Genomic DNA, 18,390 nt, shown 5'->3' with positions numbered 1-18,390 from the left:
GGTGATAATAATATATTATGCCGTTATCGTTCCATTATTCCCTTTATCTACCGTCAAGTAACGACAGTGACCACTCACACAGTGTAACTTCAGCTACAATAACAATACAAGGTTAACGGTTATTTTCCCTCGTGAGGTTCAACCCAGGATCCAATCGATGCACCCTCGCTCCCCCAAGCTCCTCCCTTTCCTGTCCACAGTTGCAAAACTTAAAGATGGCAGAGCCCCATGGACATAGAAAAAAGTAGATGACAGCGTCTGGGTAGGTTTATTTTTATTTTATTTTTTTAACAAACTTTATTTTACAATTACACAAAAATATCAAATACAACAAATCAGACATGTACTCAACATAAAATTGACAGTGGACAATGCATTGAAAAGAGAAAATAAATAATCAGGGTATATAAAAAAAACTTCTGTATAATCAAGCATATATATATATATATATATATATATATATATACAATTATATAAAAATATTTATTTTCTATGAATAAATTAATGATTTCAAGATTCCACAAATTTGAGAGTCTTTAGATAATTCTGTAATTCGATTTGGAAAGCGATGAAGTAGGGGATAGTTTTTGTTACTTTACACCTATGCAAATCAAATTTGCCATATAAAATCAACACGTTAAGATTAAATTCAATATTATATGCATGTTCAAAATAAAGAAATACATTCCTACACTCAATTCTGATATAACAGCACATTTCACCAAATACATACTGTGATATTCGAGACCAAAAGGAAACAGAATGAAAGCAATTATAGAATAGTGTCAACAATTCTGGTTCATTGTTGCAAAAAGTAAATTTATTTTCAGTGTCTAGAAATTTGGAAAAATATAGATTTGTAGGATATATGTTATGTATGTAAAATTTTGACTTGGACTTCCTTAACCTTATTGGTGATACAGAATTTATATGGTAATAGCCACACCCTATTCCAGTCAGTATCTAAAAAAGTGTTTTCCCAAAAATTTTCTTTCAAAGAATGCATTACGTATATGTTTGTTATTACATTTAGTATTAAAGATGTTAATACCATTTATCATCAGAAGGGGTTCAATTTGCAGTGCTTCTTGAAATTAAAAAGGAAATACCAAGAGGGACAGCTTTCACTACAGAATTAAAGTCTTTGCTTGTTATCGGAAATTATTTAACAAGAAGAAATCGTTCATAACTTAATACTAAACCAGTGTCAAAAAGATCACTAACAAAAACAATAACTTTATCAACCCAATTTTGCAGAAAGATAGATTTTTTCCTGACAGTAATGTCTTCGTTTTTCCATATGATGGCTTTATGTGGGGAAAAATTATGAGTGTAGCAATATTTCCAAGCTAGGAGGGCCTGTTGGAAAACATTTGATGATTTAACAGGCAATTTGGTAATATTAAAATTACAAGTTAGTATAAAGGAGAGTCCACCTAATTTCTTAAAAATATTGTTTGGAATAAAATACATAATAGAATTTGGGGCTTTAAGACATTCATTAATCCATTTTACCTTAAAAGTATTATTTAAATCAATAAAATCTAATAGTTAAAACCCCCTTCTTTTCTAGAACCTGATAGTATTTCTTTTTTTAGGCGGTGTTGTTTATTTTTACAAGCAAAATTAGAATAAGTATGCTGTTTATTTCCTTAGATGTTGAGTCTTGGACGAACATTGATAGAGCAGGGTAAACAAGTCTTGAGATCCACTCAGCTTTGGTCAAGAGAAATCTGCCAAAAATCGACAGGTCACGTTGAAGCCACGTATTCATAATATTTTTTGTTTTCTTAATTCTTGGAAGAAAGTTGAGTTGCTGTCTAGTTATCATATCTTTAGTTACATCAATACCTAAATATTTGACATTTTTATCGGAATGTTGCAAATGCTTTCATCATCTGTATCAAATAGGCTTAAAATTTCACCTTTTCCTATGTTAAGATGCAATCCAGAAGCTTTTGAAAATTCAATAACTAATTGTATAGTTGGTTCAGTTTGTTTTTTATCTCTTAAGAATTAAACCATATCATCTGCTAGCTGTGTAATTCTAATTTATTTTTGAAAAATAAACAGGCCCTGTATTTTGGGACTGTTCAGAACTTTTAAGGAGAGTAACTCTGCAACAATTAGAAATAGAAAGGGAGAAATAGGGCAGCCTTGATGTACTGATCTGTTGACAGGGAGTCTTTTGGAGGTGTTAGGAAAGATCAATAAGTTGCTATTAATGTCCTTGTACAACATACAACAAGACCTTGTATATAAAAGGGTGTTCGACAGTATCAAATGCTTTATAAAAGTCTAGAAATACCATGACTGCCTGTGACTCCACATATTCTTAGTAGTCCAGTAAATCTAACACTAATCTTATATTGTTACATATATGGCGTTTTGCCATGAAGCCTGTTTGGGTTTCATTAATAATCTCTGCAAGGCTGCTTTTTTGACGCCTAGCGTAAACAAGTGCAAATAATTTATAATCCACATTCAGGAGTGTAATTAGTCTCCAGTTTTCTATTGACAATGTGTTTTTGTTAGGCTTAGGTATCAAAGTAATTATTTCTTGTTTCATTGTTGTCATCTCTCCCTTATCAATACATTCTTTGTACATTACCATAAGCTGGTCCTTAATAATATCCCAAAAACATGAGATATTTATGCAGCGTCTTTGATTGTGTCTGCAGCAACTTTTCTGCCGTCGATGATCACATCAGGACCTCGCCATGTAGTTTTCTTCCCCTCCTTGCGCGCCTTGTCAACCAGAGGCCAAAGTTTCTTCCGACACTTTCTCTCCCAGTATGTCAAATCCTCCGCGAGTTGAAGCTTCTTCTCCTTCATCACTGTGGCATTAGTAGAAGCTCTCCATGGGGGGCGACTGTGGCTCAGTGGAAGAGTGGGTCGTCTTCCATTCATTAGCAGTTCGATCCCCAGCTCCCCCGGTCCGCATGTCGTAGTGTCCTTGAGCAAAACACTGAACCCCGAATTGCTCCCCGTGCTGCGCATGGGTGTGTGAATGTGGTGTGAATGGTCTGATTAGATGGTATGTAGATGTCCACTAACATCTGTGAGAATGGGTGAATGTGACAAACACTGTGAAAGCGCCTTGAGTAGTCAGAAAACTAGCACAGCGCTATATAAGTTCAAGTCCATTTACCATCCATATTTTCTGCTTAGGGTGCGCATGGTGAATTGAATAATCACTGGACGTGACCTCTTATCTTCCCTGGGTCTCCCGATCTGGTGCACAGAAGAAAGAGAAAGCCGAGCTTGTTTTTCTCATCTGGAGAAATTTGACCAAAAAATTCAAACACTTGATTGTTGAATAGCTTTAGGTTCCAACGTCGACTGTAGCACTCCACTTCTTCGATCTTCACGTCTTGTTCAGAAATCCATTGGTTCACCGCATGTACCTTGTCAGCAGTTGTCTTCATCTGGTGATCTATTCCTTCGATATTTTCTTTAATGGTGGTGATGTCCGCTGAGTTCTTCTTTATCCTTAGTTCGAGATTAGTAAATCTACATGACAGATGTCCGCATTGGACACATTCTTTTCGTGGTTGCTTGAACAATGTCTCCCCTCCCGTCCTTGTCCCGTTTTGGCATGTTTGCCGCGCTCAGCATTCGGTGGGTAAAAGTAGCTAGTAGCAGGCTAGGTAGCTTAGCCAAAGTTGGTAGCCATATTCAAAGTCCGTTTATCTTAAGAAAATAACAGTTTTTCAGGCTAGGGGATTTACCGCTCCTTTCACCATCAATGCAAGTTCGTAGGTCGATATCTCTTGATTTTCATCACTAGTTAATTCATGATACTCAAAACTTTTTAGAGCTCAGGACAGAATGTGCGTATTGGTCACCATCTTGCCGACCACCCCCAACTCCGGTAGGTTTCTTTTCGGAGATTCGCAAATCCATGAGTGACGTAACTGTAGCTCCGTCCATTTGAAGCGACAATGTAAGTTAGTAATGTAATGTAAGTAAATACTGTTTTAAAGTTTCATTTGGAAAATCTTTTTAGAATTCCTCTTTTTAATAATAGATTAATGAATGGATTTGAAAACGAGTTTCTTAATTCCTGTTTTAAATGTACAATTAGATATTCAATAAAGAAATGCTCTGTTTCAATTTCCATGTCCTTTGTGGTCCTCCATAGTAACATACAATCAATGGTATTTACATTGACTGATCAGCTCCCTGTCTGTGTGTGTCTGTGTGTCCTCGTCTTCCCTGAAATCGCTGTGCTGGGTGGGGAAATAAAGACTACAAATCAGTTAAACACTGTTGATTTCTTCCCATGGAGCCGACTTGAAAACTGTTTTGGTTTAGTAAATTACAGCTGTCAGTCAGCTGTAATCTCACATCTTAGCTGGTGGAGGCAGGTTATCCAGCTGCTGTCACTCAGCTCAAGAAGTGCTGCTTGTCACACCGCGGTGAAGTCTGTCCTGTCTTTGGGTTTTCTGTCTTGTGAATTTAATGTTTTATTTTGAGTAACTCTCCTCTCATTTCAGGTCACTTGCCCTTCCTCTTGTGTCACCTGTCTGACATCGTCCCCTGATCCATGATTGTTTCCACCTGTGCCCCCCCCCCCCCCTCATGTGTATATAGTCCGTGTCTTCCCCTGTCTCGTTACAAGAATATTTCGTCCGTAATGCCGAAAAAGTTCGAGCCCATTCGACAGCCTTGATCTTGACTTGAAGTCTGAGTATTGTCACGCTCATGTTTTTGTGTTTTCCGTTTTCCTCAGAAGAGTGATTTTGATTTTTTGAATGCCCTTTTGTCAGCCCTGTTTTCCTCCTGTTTTCCTCCTGTTCAGAGCGACTTTGTTTTGTGTTTTATTAGCTCAACTTTGATATTTGTTTTCCTCCTTTTCGGAGCGACCTTGGTTTATGTTTTATTAGCTCAGTGTAGTTTAACTTTGATATTTGTTTTTTCCTCCTGTTCGGAGGGACTTTTATTTTATGTTTTATTAGCTCAGTGCTACTCGTTTTGGATTTAAGAATAAACGCCAGCTTAAGCTATGCACCTCCGCATCGGAGTCCTCATTCCGGCCCAGGCCTGACACTGCTGACAGACCTGAGAGACAGGTTGAGTAGTATACAGCTGCAGCACCAGAGACCAGCAGACCAGTGTGCCTCTTAAGTTATTTTAATGTAACAGGAAATAATTTAAATCTAACCTTTTCTGTCCTTACTTTCAAAATAAAATCTGGACGAACATGATAAAACATGCACAAGTAATTTGTTATTACATTAAATAAAGTTGCAGAAGAAACTGTAACCTTAAGCATAAAGGCAAGTTAAAGTGTTACAATTTAACCTGATGAAAAATGTATGTATTAATGAATGAATGAATGAATGAATGAATGAATAAATTAATTGATATATTACTATGCTAATAAATAAATATTATTATCCCAATTTGGTAGTAGCACTGTTTAAAAAAAACAAAAAACGGGGCCTGGCACTGCTGGTCTCCAGTACTGCAGCTGGATAATATTGGACAGGTGACCACCCATTCTCCCAACTCGTCAACAGTCCCTCTGTCATGCAACACTGTGGACCTCCACTAATTGGAAGTTTGGCTTATTCAATCCTTCTTTATTAGTCTAAGTATGTAGATGTACTACATTTGATGCCAAGGCATAATCATTATTGAGAAAAAGAAGTAAAGCATCGACATAACAGCTGATTCCAAACTTAACATGAACGTAATAGTTTACATGTAAATATTGATGTGGATGCATTTCTAAATTTCTCTCCATTTCCACTAAAAAACACAAAGAGGAACAAGATCAGTCTTTGTAGCCTACATGTCAAATATAAACATATTTCTATTGTTTTGGCATTATTGTATGAACATGTTATAGTTGACTTCTTTATGACAGACAAATTAAGAAAATGCTTAGCCTTTATCAGCTTGTATAAGTTTACAGGCCAAAGGTACTTTTTTTGTGTTTTTACAAAGATTTTGAACAATAGTCTACATCAAATAATGTAATCTATAAATAAAAGGCAGTAAAAACTGTAGAGCATTTGTTTCTTGTAAGTATGTATCTCATATACACAAATTGTTCCTTAAATATCCATGCCACCATAAATCACAACTTGGTAGAGGCTTTTAAGAACTACTGCGCGTGGAATCATTTACTGTGCTTACAGCCATCACTGCTTAGTTAACTGTTATAATACTAAATCATCATTTTAAAGGTCTCTGGCATATAATGTTTAGTCACCCCCAGTTCTTCTCACCATCTCCCTTTTCTCCCAGTGTATGGGACTACTTTATGCATGATTCATTGATATGGGTGAATATGAAAATATGAAGCTCCCCAGGTCCCAATGGTTAATTATTGTTTTGGATTTTTATTTTACTGAAGTTTGCGGAAGAGGAAGAAGCGGTCGCTTATCGACTCATCGAGTCTTGACAGCTGAAGGTTTTCGAGTCTTGACTGCTCTGGCCTTATCAGATACCCGGTAGTGGCTACAGTCCGCATGCCAAACACAAACACACACAACTTCGCTATCTGGCAACAAAACAAGCTAAGGATTCAGGAACAGGAGCATTAAAACACACTTTGGCCGAGCTAACGTGAGTCTGCCGGACAGGAAGCGGGCTTCCAGCCTCACGGGACATGGCCGCTGCAGCTGTGGTGACTGTTCGTCTGGTCAGGTCCTTCGAGCACAGAAACTTCAAACCCGTCGTGTTTCACGGAGTTCTTTTGGACCAGACGGTGCAGGACTTCATCCAGCTGGTCAGAGGCGGTAAGTCAACACAACGACTCTGGATCATATTATTAGCAATGGAAACCAACTCAAGACCTGATACATTTCTTCCAGATATTGCAACAAGGGCAGGGCTGCCTCCCCCTTTCAAGAAATACGCTTATGGTATGTAAGGTACACAGACTTTGTGACGAATCCGTTTCTCTTTCTTTCCATTATCACCTCATATCATTATTATACACATTTGTTGTTTATATATATTTTATAGTGTCAAAAAGTATTACCAAAATGTAAAGTACCTTTAAATTAAGGCTTTATCTAATATCAGGATATAGCATGTTTAATGGTAATTCAATAAATAATTAAAGCCTTGCACACGCCGTGCGACCACGGGACGCAGAGGGTGCAGGGCCACGGCCGATCTATGGCGACTGTGGCAGCGCGTCCCTTGTGTGGCGCTAGAGAGCGTCTACTAACCACACTTTGTTTTGCGCTGCATCAAGTGTAGAAAATTATGCTGTGTCTTCAGGCCTGGACTCTCATCATGTAGGTGATTTCAGGCCAGGACTCTTGACATGCATGTGAAATTTTGTGCAGATTGGACAATGAATGTTCAAGTTACAGCTACTTCCTGTTTGAAGACAAAAGGCCAAAATTCGGCGCCATGCCACTGCAACACGGAGCAAAAAATAAAACAACTGTCGAATATGATTTGGTCAGACATTTCTATGATACGGAATGATTTTGAAGTCGATCGTGTTAAATCCCCAGGAGGAGTTCATTAAAGTACTACACCTGCAAATGTGCAAAAAATGGCCATAAAATTCAAAATGGCCAACTTCCTGTTGACTTTAGCATATTGCTCCAAGAGGCTTTTTTGTACGTCTTGATGAGTTATATATAACTACCGTTTTTCATAATTTTATGTGAATCCTAGGGGAGGGGCTGTAATTTAGTGTTTGCCAATAGGGGGCGCTATCATTGAGATATAGGTGTGTCCAGGCCAAGACTCTGGTCATGTATGATAATTTTGAAAATGTGACAATGTATGGTCAGGTTAAGACAACTTTCTCATGTTTAGCGATAGGGCCGACTTTGGTGCTAAGCCACGCCCACACGGTGCAGTTAAAACGCAAACGCCGAGTGTTGTTTGGTCACACATGTCTGATGAAGATGGTATTACCCACATTTGAAGTTGATCATGTTAAATCTCTAGGAGGAGTTTGTTAAAGTATGAAGACATGTGACTTCCTGTTGCCGGCAGGGGGCGCTATTGGATGTGAGTTGGGGCTGTTGTCTAGGGGGTGATAGCTAGTCAATAGGCCACGCCTATTTCTGAACACAATGAAATCCGTAAATTTTCACCACCCCTGAATTAATTGTAGAGTTTGGTGAGTTTTTGAATATAAGCATAATAATAATAATTCTAGCAATTTCAATAGGGCCGACGTCCATTGGTGCTCGGTCCATCGACTTCTCTGCAACTTGAAATATAGAGTTGATATCGATTAATTAAGAATGGGTGGAGCAGCATATCAGTGTGCAGTGTACATGTGCATCGATCATCGCTGGTTAAAATCCGAGTAAGTGTAAATACATATATAACCTTAGATTTAGTTGGCAGTGATTACTAGGCTATTTTCAGACATTGCAGAAGGCTAAAATGTATTGGGTAATAAATAAAAAATGTCCAAGTAGCCTACTTATTGATGACCAGACAGCTAGCAAGTGCAGCAAACAGTTATTATACTACTGATTACATAATGATCACTTACAACTGATAACATTATGATCACTTACTTTTGTCAAAGTATGTTTCTATACTACTGTGTGACAGATGTGGATAGTTTGTTGGTCTGTCTTCACAACCATACTTGAGGGTATCAGGATCTGGGAGGAAAATGATGCATCTAACTTCTCTAGCTTCTGATTCTCTCCTTGTTCATATTCTACTGGTGTAGCCCAAAAAGCCCCAGCATACTACAAAGCAAAGGGCAACCAAATTCTCTGTAGCAGTGTTTGAGGCCGCGGTGAAGTTAGTTATAAATTTGATATTCAACAGATAAATCATCAGTTTCCAGTGATTCAGTGTGAGGCTCTGGGAGGTGAGCTAACCCTCCTCCTGCTGCTAACTCTGGGTGAACCATAGTACGTCACGGCTGGACCGGAGTGAATATCCGCTAAGTATCCAACTTAAAACTAACTTCACCACGGTTTGTTTATTTAAGGCAACAACATTGCAGTCTCATAAATACTTTCCTACAGTTTTTGAATTGATCGTCTTTAGTGATCACACAGCCGTCAGAAGTAGAAAACGGGAGGCCGAGATGGGTTTGTTCCAATTCAATCCCACCATACATCACCATATTCTGCGATTCCCAAGATGGCTCTATTTGTAAAACGGCTAATGCAAGAATCAGAGTGTAAATTGTTATGTAAATATTGCTGTAACGCAGTTCAGCTGCTGGTTCATCAACATTGAGGAAGAATAATAAACAGTGCATCCGGATAGTATTCACAGCGTTTCACTTTTTCCACATTTTATTACGTTACACCCTTATTCCAAATTGTATTAAATTAATCTCTGTCCTCAAAATTCTACACATAATGCCCCATTATGACCACGTGAAAAAAGTTTTCTTGAGAGTTTTGAAAATTTATAAAAATTAAAAAACGAAAGAAATCACATTTACGTAAGTATTCACAGCCTTTACCATGAAGCTCAAAATTGAGCTCAGGTGCATCCTGTTTCCACTGATCATCCTTGAGATGTTTCTACAGCTTAAATGGAGTCCACCTGTGGTAAATCCAGTTGATTGGACATGATTTGGAAAGGCACACACCTGAGGTCCCACAGTTGACTGCATGTCAGAGCGCAAACACCAAGCATGAAGTCAAAGGTATTGTCTGTAGACCTCAGAGACAAAATTGTCTCGAGGTACAAATCTGGGGAGAGATACAGAAAAATATCTGCTGCTTTGAATGTCCCAATGAGCACAGTGGCCTCCATCATTCGTAAATGGAAGAAGTTTGGAACCACCAGGACTCTTCCTTGGGCTGGCCGGCCGTCTAAATTGAGCAATCGAGGGAGAAGGGCGTTGGTCAGGGAAGTGACCAAGAACCCGATGGTCACTCTGTCAGAGCTCCAGCGTTCCTCTGTGGAGAGAGGAGAACCTTGCAGAAGGACAACCATCTCTGCAGCAATCCACCAATCAGGCCTGTATGGCAGAGTGGCCAGGCGAAAGCCACTCCTTAGTAAAAGGCACAAGGCAGCCCGTCTGGAATTTGCCAAAAGGCACCTGAAGGACTCACAGACCACGAGAAACAAAATTATCTGGTCTGATGAGACAAAGATTGAACTCTTTGGTGTGAATGCCAGGCGTCATGTTTGGAGGAAACCAGGCACTGCACATCACGAGGCCAATACCATCTCTACAGTCAAGCATGGTGGTGGCAGCATCATGCTATGGGGATGTTTTTCAGCAGCAGGAACTAGTAAGGATAGAGGGAAAGATGAATGCAGCAATGTTTAGAGACATCCTGGATGAAAACCTGCTCCAGAGTGCTCTTGACCTCAGACTAGGGCGACGGTTCATTTTTCAGCAGGACAACGACCCCAAGCACACAGCCAAGATCTCAAAGGAGTGGCTTCAGGACCACTCTGTGAATGTCCTGGAGTGGCCCAGCCAGAGCCCAGACTTGAATCCGATTGAACATCTCTGGAGAGATCTGAAAATGGCTGTGCACAGACGTCTCCCATCCAACCTGATAGAGCTTGAGAGGTACTGCAAAGAAGAATGGGCAAAACTGCCTAAAGAGAGGTGTGCCAAGCTTGTGGCATCATATTCAAAAAGACTTGAGGCTGTAGAGGCCAAAGGTGGTTCGACAAAGTATTAAGCAAAGGCTGTGAATACTTATGTAAATATGATTTATTTGTTTTTTAATTTTAATACATTTTAAAAACTCTTAAGAAAACTTTTTCACGTGGTCATAATGGGTCATTATGTGTAGAATTTTGAGGACAGAGATTAATTTAATACAATTTGGAATAAGGGTGTAACGTAATAAAATGTGGAAAAAGTGAAACGCTGTGAATACTTTCCGGATGCACTGTATGTAATAGACATTTTTATATAGTTATCAATAGAAATCGTCATATTGCCCAGACCTATATTTCTAATAAGTAAGTTATCTCATGGTAAGTAAGTAAAGTAATCTTTTAATGACAAGCAGCTCAAAGCAGCAAAATGAAAGAAATGTAGAAATGAAGTGTAGCGTGTCAGAGGTTATCAAGATGTGTCCTAATCCAACAAGGTTGTAATTGTATGTGTTCACTCTATGGCACCTGGCAAAAAAACATCCTCTGCATCTAATGTCATTCTCTCTATTTTCAGACACAATGAAGATCATCCACCAAGCACATGGTTCAAAGGTGTGTATCTCAAGTGTCACACTGCTGTGCCAGACATTTGGTGTGTGTCTAAGGCCAATTATCCTAGATAGCCACATAGAGATAGTGATATTGGCATATCACACATTAAGATGATATATCACTGGTTAGCTTTTAAAAACTGCACTTATCAAAAGGCCTTTCTCAATACAGAATGTGCCAAGTTCAGACTGGCTTACCTGGGAGTTCAAACTAGGCAAATTCAGCTCTGATGATTACACTTCAACACAATTCTGCCTTAAAGAGATAGTTCAGCCTTTTTTGAAGAGTGGTCATATGGTACTTATTTAATATTCAGCCGTTCATCAAAGCGTCCCCTCCTTTACTAGAATGACAGTGTAGGTAATGAATGATGGATTTATTAAAAACCACCAATGAAAAATAAAAAAAACAATGAGTATGATAAACCTCATCAATAAATATTTCTAACTGTGTATTATACTTTATGTCTCATAAAGCTGATCTGATCTACTCAATATAGCCAGCTGAAAGCCGTTAACAGGACAGGTTTCACGGTGGACAATGAATGGTACATGACACAAAAAACATGACCTAACCTAGCCACCCAAACAAAATATAAACAATGAAATTTTGGTAAATATGCTACTATACATGATTTCAAAAGCAGATGGATGAAGATGCTTTTACTACACAGTTTCACAATTTGTGTTCCCAGGAGTGCAGGGAACACAAAATATCTTACTACAAAGTTCAAAGGGCAAGAATATGTTCCTTTTTCCAGCCAGAACACTTCACACTCCATAGTCAGTGTTACCATCAGTAGATGATGGTTAGCATGCTGCCAGTTTGGCGAGGCAGACTGGAGTCCTGACATACAAGCTGCTGTGGACAGGACAGCAGATAAACAGATTTTAGACACGTGAAAAAGGGCAAACCTTAATCTATTCAGTTTGGTTGGCTGCTATATTAAGAATATTTTTTACTGCTTTACCTTTCCGTCAGACAGTCCTTTCATTTGGGACTAAACTTTCTCAGCTGTAGAAATTATAAACTTATAAGTGCAACAGTGCCACACACCACCACAGATCAAGTGTTGTGAAATATTTTTGTCTTTAAGACATTACATAAATAAAGTTGCGACAGGTGGCCAAGTTCCAACGTCCTTCTGTGTATTCTGACTCCAATACTTTTTTGCTCACAAACTACTGAAAACAACATATTTTCAACACTTCGTAAACTATATTCAACATATTCCAGTCAGCAACTCTTGACAAAATAAGACTGTTATTGTGAAACGGAATGTGGCTCAATAATCAATTTTATCTCAATTATTGTGTCATAATTGAGCAGTCGTTCTTAATGTTTCCAACAACACCAACAACAGGTTGATACACATATCAAAAATCCCCACAAAACATTTCTTTAAAGTCAGTGGTGTATTTTCAGTTTTTCTCCTACCATTATATTAGGGGGGCGACCCACCCCTTGAAGGTCAAGTTCATTTTATTTTCTATATAGCGCCTCTTCTTCATTTTTCTTCATGTTCAGAGACATTTACTTTGAATTTGTTTGTTGTGAAGTCACGCTGTATTTATGTTTCCTGTTAATGTGCGCATCTCACTACGTTTCCTGCCAACGATCTCGGTGCAGTAGTTACTAGCTATGTTTTCATCTACTTGTCAAACCAATTACCTGAAGTTTGCAAAAAAAACAAAAAAAAACAAAGCTGGTGAAAGTGAGTTTCCATCCAACAGCTTTAACGAGAATAAAAACCTGAGCGTAATGACGTCAAATGCTATTTTGCGAGTTAACTGGTGTATCAAGACCGGTCCCAAACTAGTTGCTCTAAGTGATAGGCTAACTGGATTGCTCCTATAGCTGCCTGTGAATGTTCAGGTAACATGGTTCGGTGTGTGTCATAATGTAAGAAGGGATATAATTACTTTTGTATTAATACAAAATCAAGCATCTTTTAAACAAAAGATTTAATTTACAGTCCTTAAATGCTTATATAATGCTGGATATTAGTAATAACTCAGGCATTCATGCATTTTATGTGTTTTATTTCAAAAACTGTACATGCACCGACAAGCTTATCGTTACTAATGACTCTTATGTTCTCTGACTAGAGACTCACATCTCTCCAACCAATTTCAGCGCCAGACCACAACAGAAGTAGTTTAAGGATACCTTTCCTATCGAACATGTCTTAAGTATTCAGAGCCCCTTAAAAGTTTTCATCGTTTCATGTCAGGGAGGTGGCGTGTCGCCGGCACTTACGGCAGTGTGCTTTAGATATTGAGAATTTCATTTGAATCTGATTAATTATGTCATATAAGTCTGATTTCCTTTTGCCAGTAGATGGCGCTGTGTCTGTTAGTCGATATTGGCATGTAGTTGTCCTCAGGCCTCGACTCTAATCATCTCTGGGAAATGTGGTTCAGTTTGGGCAATTCATGCTAGAGTTAGAGTGTCTTCCTGTTTATTGCGGGCGGGACAAAATGCCTGCCATGCCATTACCCAACATACACAAAACAGGCATCATGTTTCCTACATCAGGTGTAGAACCCACAATGTAAGTTTCATGTAAATCGGTTGATATTTGTCATTTTTCCTGTTGCCAGTAGGGGGCTCTATGCTTATGACTAAATATTGAGATGCAGATGTGTTCAGGCCTGGACTGTTACGAATCATGAGAAATTTGGGTCACATTGGACAATGTATGTTAAAGTTGCAACCACTTCCTGTTCCACGGCGAAGGATGGTCGCCACGACAACAGAATTTGATGAAAAGCCAAAAGCTACGTGATCAAGCATCATGAAGGTCTTAAGTTTGTGCTGGCAGGATTTGAGGTGGATGTGTTCTACCGGCTAGGAAAAGAACATCAAAAAAAATAAAATATAACTTCCTGTCGCCAGCAGGGGGGGCGCTATGACTACGATTCAAAATTGTCCTACATACGTGTTTAGGGTGGGTGTCTTCTAAACACTTGGTGTGCAGTTTCAGCGGTGTCTTTTGTCATGCCGTTCCATCGAAATTCACTGTGCCGCCACAGCTGTGCCGTTAAACAACATCGTCCCATGTTCACAAATGAACAAAAATGACATGTTCAAATCAAAATGGCGGACTTCCTGTTGTGTTTAGGGCATACCTCCAAGAGGATATTTTTTGTGTCTCTGCATTCTTCACATGCCTACCAATTTTGATACATGTAGATGAAAGCGGATTGAGGGGCTCGACTTTGGCAATATTCAAGGGAGCGCTATCGAGCTGATTTGCCAAGCACAAGACTGAGACCAATAAAAGATAAAATTTTTCACCACTTCTGATCAGTGTGCAAAGTTTTTAAAAAACGTTATACATGTATAGGCCCCTTAAAAATGCGATTTAAGAGTAGACATTTTTTTTTTTAATAATAATCATCATTCCAATTACAATAGGGTCCTCGCCGACTTTGTCAGTGCTCGTGCCCTAATAATAATTCAATTCAATTAAATTTTAGTTATAGTGCCAAATCATAACAAAAGTTATCTCAGGACACTTTACAAACTAGGTAAAGACCACACTCTATGATAAACATTCCCCCGTAGAGTACGGTGGCAACGAAAAACCTTCCCTATTACAGGCAGGAACGTCAGACAGACCCAGCTCTGTGGAGGACGGCCATCTGTCTTGACCGGTTGGGGAGGAAGAAAAGGAGAGAGAAAGAGAGAAAAGACGGACAGATGGACAGAGAAAGACGGACACAAAGACAGAGACAGACACACTTCCAGTAACTATAATAATATCTATAGTAATTTGAATATGACTTATATGGTATGGCAGTTAATACAGCAGAATAGTAGAAACAAGCACAGCTAAGGTTATAGATTATAATACTAGCAGGAAGCGTCATGCAGGACCACGGCAGCAGGCACCACCACGATCAGCAGAGACCTGCGAGACGACAAAGCACAAACAATCATTCCAGTTACAATAGGGTCCTCGTCGACTTTGTCAGTTCTCATGCCCTAATAATAATAATAATAATAATAATAATAATAATAATGATGATGATAATCATTCCAATTACAATAGAGTCCTTGCCGACTTGGTCGGTGCTCGGGCCCTAATAATCAAAATCATTATCATTCCAATTACCATAGGGCCTGAAATATCACATGGTAAATGGTAAATGTACTTGCATAGCGCCTTTTCTTCTGTCTATGGACTACTCAAGGCGCTTTCACACTACTTGTCACGTTCACCCATTCACACAGACATTCACACAGATGGCCGTGGACATCTACATACCATCTAATCTATTCCAACCATTCCTAACCAGGAATTCAGGGTTTAGTGTCTTGCCCAAGGACACTTCGACATGCGGACTGGAGGAGCCGAGGATCAAACTCCCAATCTCTCGAATGGAGGACGACCAGCTCTCACTCTGAGCCACAGCAGCCCACATGTCCATAAATATTCAGAGCCTTTGAGCTCTTGAGCCTCAGAGCAGGAGGAATGGCAGAGGATCCCCAAATCCAGGTGTGAAACACTTGTTGCATCATTCCCAAGAAGACTCCTGGCTGTATTAGCTCTAAAGGTGCCTCTTCTCAATGCTGAGCAAAGGCTCTGAATACTTATGGATGTGATATTTCACTTTTTGTTCTTTAATACATTTGCAAAAAGTTCTACAATTCTGTGTTTTTCTATAAAAATGCGGTGATGTGAATATATTGAGGAAAAAAATCAACTTCAATGATTTTAGCAAATGGCTGAAAATAACAGAGTGAGAAATTTAAGGGGCTCTGAATACTTTCCACTGTACCTTGTCCTATTATTAAACAAACTAAATAACCTTATGTTTTGTTAATTTACACGACGGGATGGCATTTCTGTCTCTGTATGGTCACGCATTTGCAATTCTGCTCTTTGTATCACACACATATGAATGAATGAGTGTGTGTCGGAAATTATGTTGAAAAGCAGACAAAAATATCTGCGTTTTTTAAAGAAATGTTCTGATGTTTTGTTCAATATACAGTTCAGATAATTGTTCAGTTGTTATATTGACTGCTGTCATGAAAAGAAACACATAGACACCATGATTCTTTTAAGTTTTTTTGTCGGTGTCTGGGAAACACTGATATTGAAGACAGAACTCAGGTACATATAACACAACTTCCTACCTTGACGTTAGATTTATCCATATAAATATACACAATTTAGAAAGACATTCAAACACACCAAAAACAGATTTTTGGCAATATTTCATTAAACACACAAAAATATCCTTTTTCTAAAATTATAAAAAACAGGCAGCTAAATCACAAAAAAAGGGGCAGTAGGCTAAGCTGTGCCACAGGACATTTTGCAGGATGAGAGATTCAGGCAATTGGGCTGCTTTATGTGCCTTTGCTGTTTTATGTGCCTTAGTTGTATGGAACTGCTGTTCAACAAGCTTAAGGGTCTACTCACGCTTACCATTCATGCCCCGCCCACGGTTAAGTCAAGTTGGATTGATTATATTTAAGCACGGCACACTTCCCGGCCGCAGCCCGGTTGAGAGAGGTACGAGCACAAGCATTGACTGTGGCCCTGAGGACTTTTTATATGTGACTGTTTCCAGCAACGGACATCTGAAAAGATTCCGCCAAAGGATTCACAGTGGTTTGATGCAGAGGAGTGTTTACTGCAGATTTGTTCAGATGAAAATGAAAACAAAAACTCAGAGGGGTGATTACGTATAAGCAAGAAGCAATCGAGCCGTGATCCGGATCTTTTGAGAAATGTGAGTGCAGGCTGGGCCTTAGCTGTGGGGAGGAGGGACAATCACGCACAAGAATGGCACAGATCAACTTGGCAAGTGTGTACACCCTCGTTCTTAAAAGGTTTTCCATCCACATGGCCTCAACTCAAGACAAATCTCTGTCCGCACGAAACCAGTGAAACCGAGAACAGTCACACCATTAGCCACAGGGTGACTCAGGGTGACTCGCAAGTTTGCCTGTAATGAAGGACAGTAACTAGACTAAACATACACTAATGATGGTGTGCTTACAACAAAAGCACACATTATTGAGTGAACCACAAGTAGGTTCACTTCAAAACCTAACCATGACCCTGTGTTGAGATGAATGTTAAAGTACATTATTTCTGTAGTTTTTACAGTCACAGTTGGTGGAGCTTCTAGCTCAAGTCCTAACATGCAGAGTACAAACATGGTTCAGGCAAAATACATAAGCGCAATTGCAAGCTGCAGTCTGATTGTTGCAGCTCGGCTCAGCTGTGGCATAACACAAGAGAAAACTGACCCCTCCACTGATGCTTTAACTAAACATTTCTATATCATGGGTGTATTTAGGAGAACCGTATGCATGAACATATTTGTGACACTTCGTCACCTCTTTGATAAGAATGCAATAGAAAGCATATAGTGTGGTCTGGTTAACTCTATATCACACCCACGAGGACTTTATTGTGTTACCTCCATCACTGCATAAGAGTATATGTTGAGTGTGTCCACTCCGTCATATGTCTGTGCCTGCTTGTCAGCCATTGTCATTTCTTTTCACGTACTTGCGTCGACCATGATATGGAAGTAAATCTGTCTCATCAGATTCTGAAATTAAAAAGTCACTGAATTTTAAACACTGGATATTTATGCACTGAAATGATGTATTTTTATTTTTTGCCTCTGAATTTAACTCTTAATTTTTCAATGTTCATAAATTCAACGTAAAAGAATTCAACATTAAAAAACGCAACGATCAAAAATCAACGTACAAAAATTCAGCATGCCAAATTCAGCTACAAAATTCAATGTATGAAATTCAGTGTCAACATCTGGGGACCGAAGGAAGCGCCATCGATTCCAGATTCAAGATCCGGAGCGTGCATCAAGCAACAAGAGCGAGCAGGAGTCACCTGACACCAATGCAGGAAGTCGACTAGCATGGTGACGGACTTTAGCCATGTGCCACAATTTTGGGGCTTCGGTGAGTGTATTAACTCTTCTTGATGCCATTAGCGTGGATTGTTTCTGTAAGATTCAGTAATAGACAATTACTGACATTTGTACATTAACAGACTTTACTGGACATAAACTTTGCGTAAGTTAAATGAGATGACATTTGTTTTATCCCCCAAGTATCTTACCAGAAAATAAATTTGGTAGAAATTAGTCACCCTTTACAAAATAACTTGAGTTATAGTCTTATTGTACTTAAGTATCAAAAGTAATTTACTGATATTAAATTTACTTAAGTATTGGAAGTAAAAGTAAA

The 18,390-nt window shown here is 38.9% G+C and overlaps 1 protein-coding gene across 3 annotated transcripts in view; it reads left to right on the top strand.

Annotated features, from left to right (window-relative positions):
* The first annotated feature begins 6,460 nt into the window (after positions 1–6,460).
* The window catches only part of cUnh2orf76 (chromosome Un C2orf76 homolog), a 30,757-nt gene continuing 18,827 nt past the window's right edge, over positions 6,461–18,390 (top strand). For 2 of the 3 annotated variants that reach the window (XM_083923891.1, XM_083923889.1), the window contains exons 1-3: positions 6,461–6,752; positions 6,828–6,878; positions 11,108–11,145. In XM_083923891.1, coding sequence (XP_083780017.1) covers positions 6,623–6,752; positions 6,828–6,878; positions 11,108–11,145 — 219 coding nt within the window. In that variant the 5' untranslated portion in view covers positions 6,461–6,622. The remainder of the gene's footprint in view (positions 6,753–6,827; positions 6,879–11,107; positions 11,146–18,390) is intronic. The other variant, XM_083923890.1, reaches the window with a different exon arrangement.

The sequence above is a fragment of the Echiichthys vipera genome, assembly GCF_963691815.1.
Source record: "Echiichthys vipera genome assembly, chromosome: 12".
Classification (NCBI taxonomy): Eukaryota; Metazoa; Chordata; class Actinopteri; order Perciformes; family Trachinidae; genus Echiichthys; species Echiichthys vipera.
This window is presented reverse-complemented; position numbering and strand designations above follow the sequence as displayed.